Genomic DNA, 18,211 nt, shown 5'->3' on the forward strand with positions numbered 1-18,211 from the left:
CTGGTGGTCCTCTGAAAGTTCAGCCACTTCTACTAAATGTGGTTGACCTGGTTCCCCCATACACAACCAGATGAAATCCAGCAGCTTCCCAGGCAGATGAACAATAAGGAGGAACACATATCAGCCCTGGTTCTGGTCTATCTCCAGCTGCAAATACTTCTGAAATGTTTATTTTGCTGGAAAGAATACGGTAGTTTGGTCTAAATCTTTCATCTGCCTGAACTGTTCTTCTGCAGCTTTAATGTGCAAAATAATGCACCTTGAATACTGCATTCAGCAGTAGAAACATTAACCAGATGCCATCAAGCCTTTATATTACATTTTACTTCTTATTGCTCCAGCAGGTAGATTTGCTTTTAGTACAAAATCCAGGGGGGGTGGGCATACACACCAAAGAGTATGCTTCTTCAACCCAGAGAACCCGTTGATATCAACTTGGCAAAATATGCCAGCTGCTGTGATCCCAATATTTTTTGCTTTATCTGTAAAATGTGCAATTATGGAGGGGGTGGGCACATTATAAAGTGTATCTCTGCATTTAGTAGAAACCAAAAAAGAGCACTTCTAGGCTTGGGTCAAAGAGCGTGAAATTTAATTTTGAATAATCCACCTGAGACCAAAGAAGCTCATAATATGCTGTACCAGAATTACCTGTTTTATAGCATCTATTGAAACAAAAATGGCACTTCTAAGTGAACAAATTCTACTAGCCTGCATACTAAAATGGCCAACGCTATCTGCAAAGTCATAACCCTGATCAGAGCTTCTATTAGCTAGACTTAAAAATATTATTATACACACACACAAACTCCACTAGCAGTGTTGATAGAACCAGCATATCCTCCCATATAACACTAAGCTGTTTCACATAGTACGCAGATCCAAATTACTGTTTAGCCTGAACATGCAGCCTCCCAGAAAGGTGGTTGTGGACACTTTGCTCCCACTACCTTATTTCCTGCATGGCTGAGAGCCAAGCCATCGTTCAGCTTAGCTTGTCGTCTGACCCTGGGCTGGTGCTTTGTCTTGCTCCAGACAAGTGATGAGGATAGATCCTGCGTTTACAGCTCATGGTTTGTCTGGAGTGAGACAAACCAAACGCCCTGGTTCGGACAATACACTAAACCAAACCATAGCTTAGCTCACAGTGGCAGCACCACCAGGGAAGGAGAACAGGGACCACAATATCCTCTCCAGGAACTCTCACACGTGCGAAACCACCATTTGTTTTAACAATACAGTACAGTATGTGCAAACTAGCTCATTGCTTCTGTATTGCCTAATTTAAAAAAACAAAAAACAAACTTTACCAAAACATTTGCTTTTGGCAAAGCTTTTCCAGTGTCTGTACAGCATGTTAATTAGAGTTCCCTTTTTGCAGTCAATTGCCTATTTCCACTTCTCACCCTATTCCAAGAACTCAAATAGGATTGTAATGTGACCTTAATTGTATTGTTAACAGTTAATTGAAGTTAACAGTTCTGTGATTGATGGGGTGCCAGAGATTAGCAATTTATCCCTGACCACTGAGCAGGGATACAAACCTTGGGTATCCCACACTGAAATCCCACACTGAACAAGACATCTGAGAGGTGGGCAGTTATGGAAAGAGGGCTTTCTCTTCCATCATGTGCCTGACCTCCAGGCTGCCATTTGCAGAAGAGTAAGAGACGTGTTATGACAGAAGCCTAAGGAAGTGCAGCACAGAAGTGGCAGGGAAATAATCTGCATTCTCTTTTGCACCCATCCTTTAGGCACCTCCATTGTCGCAGGCTGACTTGCCTCTGAAAACCATTTCCGGTGAATTGCATGTGAAAACAGCGCTCCTGTCCCAATTGTGGTCTTCCCATGTATTCCTGCACTGCAGTGGGTTTGTGTAATGACCCTCAGGGTCCCTTTCGAACTCTATGATTCTAAATATCCAACCGGACGCAATGGATGTTTGGGTGAGCATATGCGTTAAGTGTGACCAACAGAAGAGCCTATGATATACCAAAGCAAATAAAAAATTGGGTTTTTCACTATGAGTTTGCCCTGCAGAGACTTTTGTCTTGCACCGTCCAGTAACACAGGTGCACAGTTGAGTTGGAGATTAACAATTATACTGGAAAAATAATGTTCACTGCTTCTCCTTCCCCCCACCTTTCCTTTTTTAAAAGAAGCACCCTACTGGGGAGGCATTTCACCTTCCAATACATTTACATTGACCCTGAAACCTTTCCTCTAAAAGAATGTCGGGCCTCTGAAAGAGCACGCAACTAACCAACAGCAGCGCTCTGTGAAACTGGGGAGGAGGAGAACAAAGAACTTGAGTCAAGGACATTGGGGCAAGCCACTGCTCAATCAAACTGCTGCAGATTCTTTAGAAGCTATCACAGGGAGGTGAGCTAAGCCCTATCTGATCGGTCAGACACGTTCAGCAGATCTTTTCAAGAGAGTAAATTGAGTTTCACCCTCGCCAAGGTACCCTAAATTAAACATCTATCATATTCATCCTCACTTGGCTCATTCTATAGATCCTTCAAAGTTTGTTACACTCCCGTTTCATATTGGCTGGCGCCACGGCAGCACCACACTTAAATGGATCTCGTGCTTCAAATCACTCCTTTTTACATACAGTGGTACCTCTACTTACGAATTTAATGCGTTCCGAACGCACATTTGTAAGTCGAAAAAAAATGTAAGTTGAATCCCATAGGAATGCATTGGGTGAAAAAATTCGTAAGTAGAAGCAACCCTATCTAAAAATTTGTAAGTAGAAAAAATCCTATCTAAACCGCATCCAAGATGGCGTACAAAGCTCCATTCGTAAGTAGAGTTATTCGTAAGTAGAGGTACCACTGTATCTACACTGATCTCCAGCCTGGCTTCACATTTTCCCTAGATGCAGGCAGACTTGGAGTGGGGAAAAGGGAAGCTGAGCGTAATAGCTACAAGTTCTGGCATAACCAGAAGTATTACAGCAATGCAGTTCTCAGCATGGACACAAACACACACACACACACACCACAGTTACAAGGGAGTGTCGGGACTCAGGATCTGCGAAAAGCAACAAGAATGCCCTGCTGTGAGTGCTGAAGACCACTCCCTGCAAGGGCCTTTTTCCACCTAGCCTTGGGGGTGAGGCCCAAACTCACCCTGCTCAACGTAAGAGACTCCTGGAAGGCTGGAGGGACATTGCCTCCTGCGAGTGCTGAAGAGCCCAGATTCACTGGAACAAACTCTAGGGTGGGGCAGCTGTCTAAAATAATAAGTATACACTAAGGTTGGTGGCTAGCACCTAGGACAAAGATAGTATAAGGACTCTTATCTTTTAAAACTATGCTCTGGTTATCTCCCACTTGGATTACTGCAATGGGCTCTATGTGGGACTACCTTTGAAGGTGACCCGGAAACTACAGTGGTACCTCTACTTACGAATAACTCTACTTACGAATGTTTCTACTTACGAATGGAGCTCCGCCTACCATCTTGGATGCAGTTTAATAGGGTTGCTTCGACTTACGAATTTTTTCTCCCAAACCATTCCTATGGGATTCAACTTACAATTTTTTTTTACTTAAAAGTGTGCGTTCGGAACGCATTGAATTCGTAAGTAGAGGTACCACTGTACAACTAATCCAGAATACGGCAGCCAGACTGGTGACTGGGAGTGGCTGCTGAGACCATATAACACCAGTCCTGAAATACCTACATTGGCTCCCAGTACGTTTACAAGCACAATTCAGAACCCTGAAAAGTCCTAATCAGTTGAAATGTCTTGGGCACCATGGTACTTAGAGAATAATTTCTTCCATGATGTTCATCTACAGCAACCTACAGCAAGCAAAGAATGCTCTCTTCGTGTGGTACAATTTCCCTGGAGGCTGGAGCCAAAGCCAGGCCACTTTCGATAAGTACACACTCGGGTTGGCTGCTAGTGGCTAGGACAAAGATGGTATAAGGTCATTCTAGTCTAGAGGAACAAATAATTACTAGTTTTATTGGACTGTTCTTTTAGGATTGCCTTCCCACACAACCACAAAAGACTGAAGTAAAAGGGTGGGTCAGAAGGTAGGGAAATACCTTTTAAAAAAAATACCCACCCCATAGAGGGCAGAAATATCTAAAAAGATGCAATTCAGAGTATCCACGCGAAACAGAACAATGTTAAATCAGCCCCTATCATTCTTCTCTTAGATTAAGAAGGGCTGTAAAGGGTATTAAAGAGATTTATGGTTCCAAAGGTCAAGAATTTTAAGCCTACTGCTTGGATTACCCAGCTAAGGGGATGCAATAATAAAAGTGCACACAAGGGAAGAAGGGAAATGTACATTCGGCTTCACGAAGGAATTCCAAAGTCAGAGTCTAGCCTTACTGCGTGTATATTTTCTGTTTAAACTAGTAGACTTCCATATCACCGAACAAAGGCAAAAAGTCTGTGATAGAGGGCATACACATAACTTTAAGCTGTTGCCACCTTATACTTACATGATATCCCAAGTTTGTGCTACCCGCATAAGCCGAAGATTTAAAATGTATTTGGGGCACACTCAAGAGCTTCATTCTGCCCAGATTTTTTGTTTTGTTCTGTTCTGTTTTTAAATAGCAGACCCCCATGCCATGTCAAAAACCACTTTAGAGTTTCAAGAAAAATGTGGCCATGTATGCTGCTAACAATCTTATTTTCTAGAAATCAAAGGGATTATCCATTAACAAATGCTCAAAATAAGCCCCAGCCTAGGGGTAATTATAGTAAAGCAAATTAGAATACCCTTACCTCTCCCCCTTTAAGATACCATAACTGACTAGAAAACATCCAGAAAGGTATTAACATTTTTTCCTGGAACCTGGCGGACTGGGATAATAAAAAGGCAGATAAGGATTTTATCCGTATGCTCCAGCAATTTGATATAATATGTTTGCAAGAGGCTTGGTCTCATGAATTTAACCCTCCTCCCGCCCCACCATACAATGCTATAAATCTTTTAGCTAGCAGCCAGCTGTTAGTAAATTTATACAGGGCTGAGAAAGTGGGGGCTTGACTTCCTTTATACCCGGTATCACTTTGGATAGCAGATTTTGGAACTCAAAATAATTACATTTTGCCAGTACAAATCAAAACTGAATTAGGAATCTTCCTTTTCTGTATAAACATCTACCTTCCCGCTACTATTAGTCTGTCACTGACAACCAAGATTTGGTCAGATTTAACTTCACCATTTAAATTCCCCATAGCATTTATACTTCTCTGTGGGGATTTTAATGCCCGAATTGGAACAACAGCCGAGAGCTTCTTGCTACCTTTAGGCTTAGGCTTGGAAGATATTTTCCTAACCTCTCATTATTCTTTGGACAATAAATATAATGTGCAGGCTCTAAAGTTGTTGGATATTGTATTCCAACATAATTTATATATCCTTCATAAGAGCCCCGTAGACATTTCTAAGGGTCAGCATACTTATTTGCACAAATATAGGGAAGTGCTATCAACCAGATAATTTCTCCACTTTTGTGGACACTTTTGAAGTGTTAGAACGAACAGAAAGGGACCAGTTTCCAGAATCAGTGACCAGAAGTCCTCCAATTGAAGACCTGCTTCTAGCTGGCGATCTTCAATTATCGAAAGCAGAGGCTTTCAACCTTTTGGAGTCCACGGCTCCCTTGACCAGCTACATTCTCGTGGACTGGCTGGCTGGGCTCCCTCGCCTGCTTACTTCAAAGCCACCTCAGCTCCTGCCAACCAGCACCCCCTGGCCAGCCCCAGAGGCACCATTCGCCTGCGGAGCTTGTAGCCAGGGCTGCTGCAACAAACAGGCACACAAGCCTTTGGGAGGCAGAGACGCAAGAGGGCATCAGAGGAGGGAGGGAAGGAAAGAGGGACAGAGGCACCCCTGACCTTCATTCAAGGCACCTCAGGGTGCCACGGCATACTGGTTGAAAACCACTATTCTAAAGGGTTGCCACGTGGAGGGTGAAGCAAGCTCTGGAGTAGGACCTTTCATATGGAGGCAGTTAAAGTCAAAGGACAGAAAATCAAAGGGGCATTGATGAAGTTCTAATACAATAAAGGCAGCTGACTCTGTGTCTCCTCATTTTTGTCTCACTTGGTGTCTTGATACCATTCTATGCAATTTTAAAGTTATTTGACTTGATGTGACCAAAACAGTTTTGAGGTTTGCCTTTGTAACTTCATCTGTTTCCATCTTCTGTTTTATCATGTAGAGCTCTGCAGAGTATTTTCTGTTCCAGAGCAGATCACCTGGTTCTCTGGCTGGTTTGTTGGGTAATGCAGGAATACAGCCCAGGAAAGCAAACTCGCAAAGACCTCATCCAACTGGAATCAACTGTGCTTTATTCCATCACAGCAAAAGCCAAGGGACGTGAAAACAGAAGTGAGCTTTCCATAGCAAAGCTGCAATCATGGCTTTGGCTAGGATCAAAGCTCCGGTTGCACAAAGCACCTAAATGCCAGCACAGCCCTGCCCTTCACTGCCAGCCCTACTAAACTCTGCCACTGACATGGTTCTCTCTGAGCCCTCGGATTCAGATCAGCAGCAAGGGGGCACGTAAGGTTGAAGACTCAGAAAGGGAGATGGGGAGGATGAGGCCATGGAAGGGGAGACAGAGAAGACAAGATTATGCAGCAGAGCCTGCCTGAAGAAGCCCTCCCAGATGCCTCAGGTGCAAGACCTAGGAGTTGCCCCTTCCAAGCCTGTGGAGGGCTCCGGGGCACAGCCTGCTGGAGAGTATGAAGGAGGCGGCTCACCAGGCGATGTCTCCAAGGGAGAGCTGGTGCATCAAGAGGAGTGCATATGCATTATGAGGCCTGGGCATCAGGCACAAATGCAAAACAATGAACTACAACCTATGACCCCTCAGTCTCACAGTAAGGGGGAAAGGACTCTCTCGTTCAAGTTATGCCATGCCAAGTTGAAGGATTTGGTATTAAATTGTACATTTTTAGGGGGGAGCCTCATCTCCTGGCTATTCAGCAGTGCCTAGTTCGGGGGCATATTTGATATTCACTGTTTGCTGTCAATTGTTTCACTTGGGTTTTCAGCTAATGTTCAGTTCTGTAATCTGAAAGCAATCAAGAACTACACTCTGCCATTCCCAAGAAAAATGTAAAAAAAATTATGTATGCTACAACGGCGGCAAGAGTATTACTAGCCAAGAACTGGAAGACCCATGAATTACCAACAGTGGACGATTGGGAAATGAAAATGATTGAGTACATGGAACTGGCAGAGATGACCAGGAGAATACGCGACCGGGGAGAAGAAGCGACAGAAGAAGAGTGGAAAGATTTCAAAGTTTATTTTAAAAAATATGGTAAAATTGCATATTAAGATTAGATTTAGAAGTTTATAGAAACTGCGGTTTGAGAAATATGTGAAGTAAATTGATGTATGAGAGATTTGAAAGTGTAAGGAGTTTTAAATAATGAATTGGAAATTGCTAAAGATAAAGGAGAAATGAACCGCAGATAGAGGGAACTCGAGGAAGTCTCCTCATACAATGTTAAAGGAAAAGGATTTCGTATTTTGATTTTTGTTTGTTTTTGTTATTGTTGTAATGTTGTTTTTTCTTTTTTTCTTGTTATTTCTGTTTGTATATTATGTGTTTAAAATATCGTGTTTTGTTGTAAAATCAATAAAAAAATATTTTTTTAAAAAAAAAAAAGAACTACACTCTGCAACCAAGAAGATGTGGAAAGTATTAGCCATGTGAGAAACCAAAGCAGAGTTCAAAAATAATCTTTTGTTGTATTTTAATCTTTTGTTGGAAGCCGCCCAGTGTGATTGGGGAAACCCAGCCAGATGGGTGGGGTATAAATGAATAAATATTATCATCATCATCATCATTCAAGAGCCTTTGTCATTATTTTTATTTTTACTCATTTTGCCTCAAGGTCAGTGAAACTTAAACACCTGCCTATCTTTCTATGATGGTCTACCAAAATATATCACATAACCAACTTTTAACTTGCCTTAAAGTTTCCAAACCACCAAGGAACATAACCAAGCAAAACTCCACATACATATATAAATCACACATATATGAATACTGGTAAATGCACACTGCACTTGTCCTCATCACAGAGAGAACAAAAAACATGAAACTTTGCTATGCACTGATTTTTATAATCAAGTCTGTTCTTCCTTTCACCTCCAGCTGAAAAACTTACTGTGACTTCTCCAGCCTTCGTACTTTGTTAAATATTCTTTTCCAGTAAAGGTGAACTTTGCAGAAGCTGTGACCTCTCCTGGTAACAGTGACCTACCTGCCTAAGTTCATGTGTGATCTCCCTTCTCACCAGCGAGGCACCATTAAGCCATCTGAGTATTGCTCAATTTGTATGCACAATCACAAGGAGGACAACTTTTGCACAATTTATCAGAGCCAAGTCCATTATATGCAAACCTAAGTGGCTGCAGGCAAAATTAAACTTATCTCTCTTGATGGTATCCGTGTCCCTTCGCCTCATCTGCTCATTCAAGGACCACAAGAACTAATATGGCTTTCATATCAAAATGAGTCCATATCACTGTGCAGCAGCATATATTCAACATGTTCATACATTTATGTGTTCTGCCCTTCTTGGCCATCAAGTTAGGCTCTGTGAATTATTACTCGGAATCATTACATAGCAACTTCATCTCAAAAAATAATCTCAAGGTAATGAAAATGTGACATGCAACTGAAGTGTGGCACCCCTTTTACTTTTAGCTGGCTGAAATAACAGCTGTTATCTTTCCTAATATAAATTTATCATTATTGCTGTAGTTCCTGAACATTTCACTAAAAAGTACTTACAAAATTCATTGTACTTCCCCTCCCCACCTTGCCCCCACCCAGATACATCTGTGTGCAAAAATCACAGAAGTACCCCTTGAGAATGAAGAGGCTCCTTCTCGAAATCACACCAGCCTGAGGCACATTGGGTGAGATGTCACAGGTGGCAATGAAGAATAGAAGATCACAGCTCTACAATAGACAGAAAGCTATGCAGTCTACCCTACAGTCTCAGGCAGGATTAGCCACCCTGAGATACACCCACGCAATCTAGAATGCAGTGTGCTATAAATACACTGCAGGAATGATATGAAGATCAAATAGCTCCAAATGTCAAAAGCCAGTCATTCGTTGTAGGTGGCAACTATACTTTCACACCCTATGTCCAGCCAGCTCAAAATTTTAGGAGCAGACAAAACCCACCTACCAAGAGAAGTTGCATGTGTGCAACTGAGACAGTCAATGTGCTGTAGCGGCGCAATCCATGGAGATCTGTGTTCAAATCCAGGCTCGCCCATGAAGCTCGCTGGATGCCAATAGGCCAGTTACAGCTCTCAGTCTAACCTAACTTCCCATATTGAAAGCGTGCCACCCAGCTGAAGGTTCGAAATTGCCAGTCTCTTTAAGAGCCACATATGGAAAGCTCTCCACAACGGAGAAAGCGAAATGGCAACAACTGATCCTTCAATGAAAAGCCACAGCAGAGAAAGCAGATGCTGAAAACGGATCCCACACTGAAAATCCCGCTTTTCCTTTTTCATAACCTTTTTGTGCCTTCCTCCTGAAATAATACACTGACTTTTCAGGAATTCAGTAGCGTTAAAAAAAATAAATTAAGCCATTAAATTTGTCTATTATGGCTAAGCGCTGCTTTTAGCACATGCATTCAAGAAACGCACTCGAACTAGACTGATCGAATTACTTGTCATCACACAGCCCTAGGAAAGAATGACAGATGTACTTTAAAGATTTTGTGCTTGTTAAATATTTCAGTATGTTTAAAGTTACTCAAATAACTGAAAGACGATGTTTGCAAGAAGCAGGCTGGAGATTTCTTTATTATGGTTGTAACTTAATTTCTGCCCTACTTGAGATCAATAGATCCGTCTTATACTGGCAAGCACAAACATAGGATAGAAATACTCTAGAGTATGGGAGGAGGGGGCCTTCAAATATTTTGATAACTTGCAACGGCCTTGTTTAAGGATGCCTATGAACATCTCTTAAAAATGGGATACTGCTGTTCTCTGTACTACAAGATGAGACTAGCTTGCATCGAACTTCAGGGTGAGAGACAGATGTACCCACTAGTTACCCGTACCCCAATTCTGCCAGCAACACTGGCCCTTCCTAAGTACCATTTGTGGATATAGCTCAGTCAATAGAGCAGGACACTCTTAATCTCAGGGTCGTGGGTTTGAGCCCCACATTGGGCAAAAGATTCCTGCATTGCAAGGGGGTTGGACTAGATCAGGGGGGCCAACTTCCAAGAGACTGCGATCTACCCCCGTTTTTTAGGGGTTCAGGTCAAAGTTGTTGAGTTTTTTTAGGGACGGGGAAAGCCCCGTTTTATTGGGGGTTCGGGAGGCATAAGTTGCTTAGCTTTGGGGGGGGGGGACAAGACCATGCAGGGATCGACCAGTAGATCGCGAGCGACCTATTGGACATCCCTGGACTAGATGACCCTAATGTTCCTTTCCAACTCTACAATTCTATTATTCTAAACATACATTTGTCCCCTTTTCTGAGGTGGGGAAGAAACTCATTTTTAAAAGTTTCAATACAGCTCTGGAAATGAGGAAGATGGTGGTATATTATGGGAGTCAGCTAATTAGCACTATGAAAATCTAGGCAATTTCTAACGGGAAAATCTTCATCTACTGAGGGCACAGGAAGTATGCTTCCATGGTAGTCCCACAGATCAAACTATGTGCATGCAACTTAACTTCCAGGTGTACATTCTGCTGAGTATCTTTTAAGGAGCCTCACGGCTCCCAGAGGTAAAGCAGACATATCATCTTATAATGCAAAAGTTGCAAAGTCAGATCTCCAAAGTAAGGTGAAAGTACAGCAGAGAGCAAACGTTGTTTGCGTGCAACAAGGGAGAAACTCAGTAGGGTGCGTAAAAACAAAAGCATCGTAAAAAAATCCACCCCACTCTTGCAGAAAGTCAAAAGAAGGCAAATGAATGGTTGGAATCAGCTCTGCAAAAAGACTTCAGGGTTTACTGAAATAATTTCAGAGCTGCATTTTGATTCTTATCTCTTATAGCCAGAGGTGTGCACATACCTGAAGTGCCGTGACCACCTGAGCCCGATTTCTGAGATCTCCCACTTGCTGAAGAAGGGTCCTTCATACGCTCTATAACATTTTCAGACAGCTGAGGAGACATTGAAGCAAAAAAAAAACACAAAAACATCATAAGTTGGCTTATCAAAAATATGTATTTCCCACACTGTCTTTGGGTCTAGCTCCAGGTATAATGTACTTCTCTCCCCCCGCCCCCCATTTTATATTAGCTCTGAGCAGCAGAAAACACATTCTTTTAGGTATCGAAATCTGATAAACACTTTTTAAAGCAACTAACAAGAATGCTTTGGCAGTCCTGGAAATACATTTGCCCCAGCCTATCTGAGCTAAAAACACCGTTGAATCCTCACTATGCAAAAAATAAATCATCTTCATCAACATCATCAACATTTATATACCACCTTTTCCTCCAAGGAAGCTCAAGGTAGTATACATGATTCTTCTCCTCCTCCCCATTTTATCATCACAACAACCCTGTGAGGTAGGTTAGGCTGAGTGTAAGTGACTGGCCCAAGGTCACCCAGGGAGCTTCATGGCCGAGTGGGGATCTGAACCCAGGTCTCCCAGGTCCTGCTCTGACATTATTTACTACCGCATGCTTTTGCAGCTACTACCTAGAGGCTACAATCCTAGAAAAAACTTCAGCATAAGTAAATACATTTTAAATCATTGGGGCTGCTATTCAAGTGTGGATAGAACTGGGATGCATGTGCCAAACTAAGGCAGAGGAACTGAAGTTCCATTGTGCTGCAGAAATATCAGTTTCGTGGACTAACAGGATATATTAGCTTGCCTATTCCACGAAGCCTATGCAGGCCATTAAGAATACATCTTTCCATAATCGTCATCTGATTTTTAACTTTTTTATGTGTTTTTTTCTTACATGGTTTTATGTTCTATTGTTGCATACCGCTTTGGTTTTTTCAAAAAAAATTAATAGTGGTATACAAATATTTTCATAAAGAAATAAATAAATGAAATATACGTGTAAATGTTAAATCCCCAAAGGCAAACATTATGCACACTATCCCATAGGCAAGGCTTCCTTGTCTATTTGGTAAACTAACACGCTGTTGCAGCAATGGATATCCAGGTGCTATCCAGCATCAACTCTACAGTTTCTTGAGGAAACAGGACTTCAAGCTGTGTTAAGTGTCACAGGGACACAAGCGTGCCTGTTTACAGGTGAACGAACAAAGGGAGGAGGAGGAATAAAAGAATTGTTGGCAGAGACTAACGGAAAGCAGGGGCCAGGAGAAGTGTGAAGAAATCAAAGAGACAGAAGGAACAAACTCTTCCTCGAGTGCCACCCCAATATTTCCCTGTTTCATCATTCGCCTTTCATTTTTCTTTTGAAGTGCTGTTGGTAGGAGCTTTTACATAAGCTTCAGAAACGATGACCCCAGGTTCCATGGCACAGAGGCCCTTTGCTAAGTTTCTTTGAGAAAAGGACAGGAGTCGTCAAGACAAAAGGAAAATATAAGTGCAGGGACATGACAAGGTAAGGAAACAAACATTGGAAGGTGGGCATTAGAAGCTCTAATTCCAGGGTTCATTATCGTCTGTGTTTATTGAAAATATTTGTATCCCACCCTTCCGCGAGATTGTCCTCTAAGGGGCCTCACAACAAATCATTCAAGATACAATCCATTACAATAGATTAAAACTGCTCCAGCAGCCAGTAGGAGACAAATGGACAAAACACGCACGCACACGGACCTACCCTCCTCAAACCATAACCTATGGCGCTTTACAACTCAAATTCAAACTCTGGCTAGGTCCCAGGGAGAGGAGTAATTTGGAACTCAGTAAAAATTACCCTACTGACAAGGATGCAGCTCTATCATAAGAACCTTTAGCTATTACAGTCATACCTTGGAAGTCGAACGGAATCCGTTCTGAAAGTCCAATCGACTTCCAAAACGTTTGGAAACCGAAATGCAGCTTCTGATTGAAAACCGAAACACTCACTTCCGGGTTTCGATGGTTCGGGAGCCAAAACGTACAAGTATCAAAGCGTTCTGACAACCAAGGTATAACTACTTCCTAGCTTTGAAAACTGCAGTCCTCAAACCATATGCAGCCTGGTCCGTTGCAAGCTCACTAAGAGAGACGACCTGTTGCGCTCAGTATGGCTTACTATCAAGCAACTGTGCAGCCTTACACAAACCCTTGTGCTTAATTAGAAAATAAACGAGTTCCAGGGCACTTGCCTCCAAGTAACAATGTGCCTGGCTGCAGGCTTACCTTGCAATCCTATGTGTGTTTACTCAAAAGCTGTCCCACTGCATTCAGTGGGCGTTACACTTATGTAAGTATGTACAGAATCACAGCCTTTGTTGAAAGTTTATGCAGTTCAAGACTAAAATGTGTGTTTTGTCATTAACACAAGCTAGAAACCTTTAAGTTATTTTCATGCTATGTTTCTCAGCGAGACCTCACTAAGACCTGTGTTTCATCACAGACTGAATCATACGCGGCACTGTATTGAAGAGGATCACACCAGAACAGCCAGACACCTGTTCTGCTCATCTCACACCCACAAATTTCCCCGCTGCAAGCCAGGCAAAATTTCCCCCTGCCGTGACAATGATAGAACGTGCTTTCAAAAATATTTAAGTAATGAGAGAGTTGTGCACCCTGTAATAGAGCGGAAAGGGCAAGGTTAAAATGGAAGGAACAAGAAGGTTAAAGGAGAACCAGGAGAAAGCAGCAAAGCAGGGGAGCAGGATGGAAACCCTCCGCAGATTTGACACGAAGGAGCAGAAATACTGAAATGTGATACCGTCTACCCAACCCTGCCAGGCTATTGTGATGGATACCAGGGTCAGTGGTGTAGAAACCAAGATAGGCAGAGGCAAGGTGCCCATGTTGATTATCGCCTGGCATGGGAGGTATCGATGGCTACTAGTCATGACGGAATATGTTCTGCCTCCACTGTCAGAGGCAATATGCCTCTGAACATCTGTTGCTGGGAGTCACAAGCAGGTAAAATGTTGCACTCAGGTCCTGCTTTCGTGCTTCCCATAGACATCTGGTTGGCCACGGTGGGAACAGGATGCTGGACAAGGTGGCCAGTGGCCTGGTACAGCAGGTCTTATGCTCACGGGTGTCCCACTAGAGTAGCCAAGGCATTTTCTGTCCGAAAACTGAGCCTGAAGCTCAGCTGGTCAAGGAAATCACTACCATGCAGAAGTTCCAGCAGTTAAGTTGCTACCACTACCCACTGGATCACCTGAATATGGGAGACCAGATGGTTAAGTCTAGGAATCTAACTTTATCTTTTTTTAAAGCAGCAGTTTTACAAATAGCTTCTTCAAGGCAGTAGGGCAGAAATGCCCACTCTGAGAGTATTTCACCATAGCCCCTAGAACAACTGGCCAGTCTCTCTGAGCAGGCAAGAACCTACCAAGAAGAGCAGGAATCAAAGGTGCACAATGCACATGCCTGAGTGAATGTTTCCTTGGGCATCATAAACTGAAATTATCCATGTTGCGTAATGGCAAGCTTTATCAATGAGCATTATGCACCTGGACTGCACAAGCTGAACTTAAAATAAAGGTTCAGGCAAAAGGTCCACGTGCAGAGGAAAATACTTGGCCTGGCCTGTTCTTGTGCCTTGAAAAGCAGCTTGAACTGCAACAGCAGAAAACATCATGCTAAACTGTCCTGGGAGTATACACCATTGAACATAACGGTGCTTTTTTCTATTCACGCAGGACAGAGTTATAAAGTTAGACGCAGTAAATCAGCAGCAGCTGAGATCAAGGCAGCAGCCCTTCTGTGCACGACAGCCCTGCAAGGTCGGCCTGTCCTCTTCCCTCCCTCCCTCCCTCTCTCTCTCACCCGGACGCCCTTCACCACCGTGATGTTGTCATTCTCGTCCGCCTCGAAGGTGACCCTCCGCGGGGCGCTGCCTCCGCCGCCCATCACGACCCCGGTTGCCGGCGAGGGTCGCGCACTCGAGCGCCGACTAGGCCGCAAAGAAGAAGGGACAAGGTGCCCGAGGAGACCCGCGCCACGCCCACCGACGCGCTATTGGCCCGCCGCCCCTCGAGGCCCGCCTCCCGCCCCCCGCGCGCCGGGCTCCGGTTGGCTGAGAAGCTGGTTGCCCAGGGCAACAAGCCCGTCCCGCGGAAGGTGGACTAGGCCGGCTGGAAAGTTTTTTCCGACTCGTGGCTTTCCCGAAAGAACTTGTGGGAGCTGAAAAGGGGAGGGGGTAGACTTCATGTCCCAGGGTGCCTTGGGGCAAAGGGGCGTGTTCGCAAGGCAGGCTGGGTAAGAGGGAGCCAGGCCGCAAATCGCGCGCGGGAGCCGCAATGGATTGTGGGCTGTGTAGTTCAAGCCTGCAGATGCTGCTTTTATTTGCTATTTTATTCTACAGTACTTCCTTAACTGAATTTGAATAGCGACAAAGCAGGTTGCGGGGAAGAAGGAATTAAATAGGAAATGGTTTGAAGCTGTCAGTAAACTGTCAACAAGGATATATGGCACAGCTAACGCAGTTTACTAGTGAAAATTTTGTAAGTACCGTATAATAATACAACACAATAATAAAAAATACAATGAGGAAAATCACGCAATTGTTTATATATAAACAATTGCGTGATTTTCCTCATTGTATTTTTATATATAATGCCCTTGGCCTGTACTAAATCCTATCATTTGTGGTACCTTATTCTTTATTTATTTTAAGGATTACTCTTCCCCCACCTCCTCCCTATGTTTTAGCTGTTTCTATTTTAACTGTAAGCTACATGTCAGGGAAGGAGGCGGTATATAAATAAAGATAATAATAAATACAATAAAAATAATACACTACAGTACCTGGCTTCTCTGAGCCAAATTAGACCAAATGGCAAAGAAACGACCCTGGAAACTTTCATCTTTCTGTGAGATAGAAATATGCCAAGTCCAGGTTACTGAGATCAGAATTCTTCCAAAACTGCAATTGTGGCCAAGGCATAGCTGCCAAGTTTTCCCTTTTCTCACGAGGGAGCCTATTCAGCATAAGGGAATTTCCCTTAAAAAAAGGGATAACTTGGCAGCTATGGGCCAAGGCCCCTGCCAAAATATGCAAAATCAGCACCTTGTTACAGTATTTAGATATCGGTCCAAATCTTATTTATTGCTACATTTACATCTGAAATATACTCGGAGTCGAGAGTGAATTTCATGCTCTTTATTCAGCTCATATTCATCAAGGAGAAGAAGAGAAGACGAATGGCTCTTTTCCCAAAACCATCTGCTTATATACATTATTTACACAATGGGCCTTGCGTGATTGGCTACTTCAGGGCTACACCTGTGGGCCAATTATATTGTGGATTGACTTCTGCCTGCAGCCTGATTGGCTGCTCCTACAGGCCAATCAGGTAGCAGATTCACTTCTGCCAGCCGCCTGATTGGCTGCTCCAGCAGGCCAATCAGGTTGCGGATTCACTTCCACCTGGAGTTGGATTGGGTAGCTCCCGCTGATTCTGAATCCTATTGTTCTAGGATTCAGCTCAGTACATAACACCCCTCCCCTCTAAGTTCCAGTCCTGCCCGGGAAGTTGCATTCGTAGTCCCCAAGGTCTGCTGGCCGCCTCCGTGTGCGTTGTGGCCTGGGGTGTTCCTTGGTCAGGGGTTCTGGTTCTGGCTCGTGTTCCGAGGCTGCTGGCTGTGCCGGGGCTGTCTGGTCTGGCGCCACTGAACCACTAGGTTGTGACTCTGGTTCCGGTGTCCTTCCAGCCTCGGGGCGCCCCTCTGTGCCTACTGCTTCTGCTTCCCCTGCCCACCCCTCTCGCTCTACAGGCCTCCCTGCCCTGCTGTCCCCTTGGGACCCCTCTGTCCCGCTCTCCTCCCGGGTTCCTCCTGGGAATCGTCGCCGTAGCTGGTCGCAGTGGCGGCGCCAACATTGCCCCCCTTCCGTTAGTACCTCGTACGACACGGGACCGGTCACCTTGGTGACTGTGGCGGGTACCCATGCTGGGCCTGCCCCAAAATTCTTTGCATACACTGGGTCCTGGGCCACAAATGTCCGGGGGTTCCTGCCTTTCCCCACCACTACCTCATCCTGAGCTCTGTCGGGGTGAAGTCGGTCCAGTCTAGTTGCAAGGCGCCGGCCCATGAGTAGTTCAGCTGGGCTCCGGCCCGTCGTTGTGCTTGGGGTGCTGTGCTGTGCTAGAAGAAATGCGGCAAGGCGGTATTCCCAGTCCCCTTGTGTTATGCGGCGGAGGCTGTCCTTGGTGGTCCGCACCATGCGCTCCGCTTGGCCATTGGTGGCAGGGTGGAATGGTGCTGAGCGGATGTGGCGGATGGCGTTCTGCGCTGTGAAGGTCTGGAACTCCTCTGACGTGAATGCGGTTCCATTGTCCGAGACGAGGGTGTCAGGGAGCCCGTGGGTTGCAAACAGCTTACGTAGTACCCGGATGGCTGCCGCCGTAGAAGTGGACGGTACCAGTGCGACCTCCAGCCATTTGGTGTAGGAATCCACCACTATGAAGAATGTTTTTCCCTGGAAGGGGCCAGCGAAGTCCACGTGCAAGCATGACCATGGATGTCGGGCGGACTCCCAGGGCTGGACTGGGGCCCTTGGGGGATCCGGGCGGGATTCTTGGCAGGTCTGGCAGTGTTGGACCCAGGCCTCTATCTCTCTGTCAATCCCCGGCCACCACACATAACTCCTGGCAAGGGCCTTCATCCTCACTACCCCTGGGTGTGTCTCGTGTAGGGCTGTGAGGACCCTTTTGCGGAGGGGCTGGGGAACAACAACCCTGCTTCCCCATAACAGGCACCCCTTGTGGGCCGACAGTTCATGTTTGCGGTTTGTGTAGCCAGCGAATTCTGGCCCGGGGCTGCTGCTGGGCCATCCTCGCCACACCCAGTCCAGGACCCGGGAGATGACCCTATCTTTTGTGGAATGGTGCGCAACTTCTTGTGCCTGAATGGGTCGGTCGGGAAGCAGCTCCAGGGTCATAACCTCTTGCGCAGGCGCTGGGTCGGGGCCTGTTTCTGGTAGTGGTAGCCTGCTGAGTGCGTCTGCGTGGCCCATCGCCTTCCCAGGGCGGTGGATTAGTGCATACTGGTAGCCGGCAAGAAAAATTGACCACCTGAGGACACGTGGAGACAACACTTGGGG

At 44.9% G+C, this 18,211-nt stretch overlaps 1 protein-coding gene across 2 annotated transcripts in view; it reads right to left on the minus strand.

The window, feature by feature from the left end:
• CHCHD3 (coiled-coil-helix-coiled-coil-helix domain containing 3) overlaps window positions 1-15,070 on the minus strand; it is a 209,255-nt gene extending 194,185 nt beyond the window's left edge. For both annotated transcript variants that reach the window (XM_088651751.1, XM_035127990.3), the window contains exons 1-2: window positions 14,935-15,070; window positions 11,068-11,158 (exon numbers count right to left, since the gene is read on the minus strand). In XM_088651751.1, coding sequence (XP_088507877.1) covers window positions 11,068-11,158; window positions 14,935-15,018 — 175 coding nt within the window. In that variant the 5' untranslated portion in view covers window positions 15,019-15,070. The remainder of the gene's footprint in view (window positions 1-11,067; window positions 11,159-14,934) is intronic.
• Window positions 15,071-18,211: the final 3,141 nt, after the last annotated feature.

The sequence above is a fragment of the Zootoca vivipara genome, chromosome 9 (assembly GCF_965207765.1).
Source record: "Zootoca vivipara chromosome 9, rZooViv2.hap1.1, whole genome shotgun sequence".
NCBI classification, from domain to species: domain Eukaryota; kingdom Metazoa; phylum Chordata; class Lepidosauria; order Squamata; family Lacertidae; genus Zootoca; species Zootoca vivipara.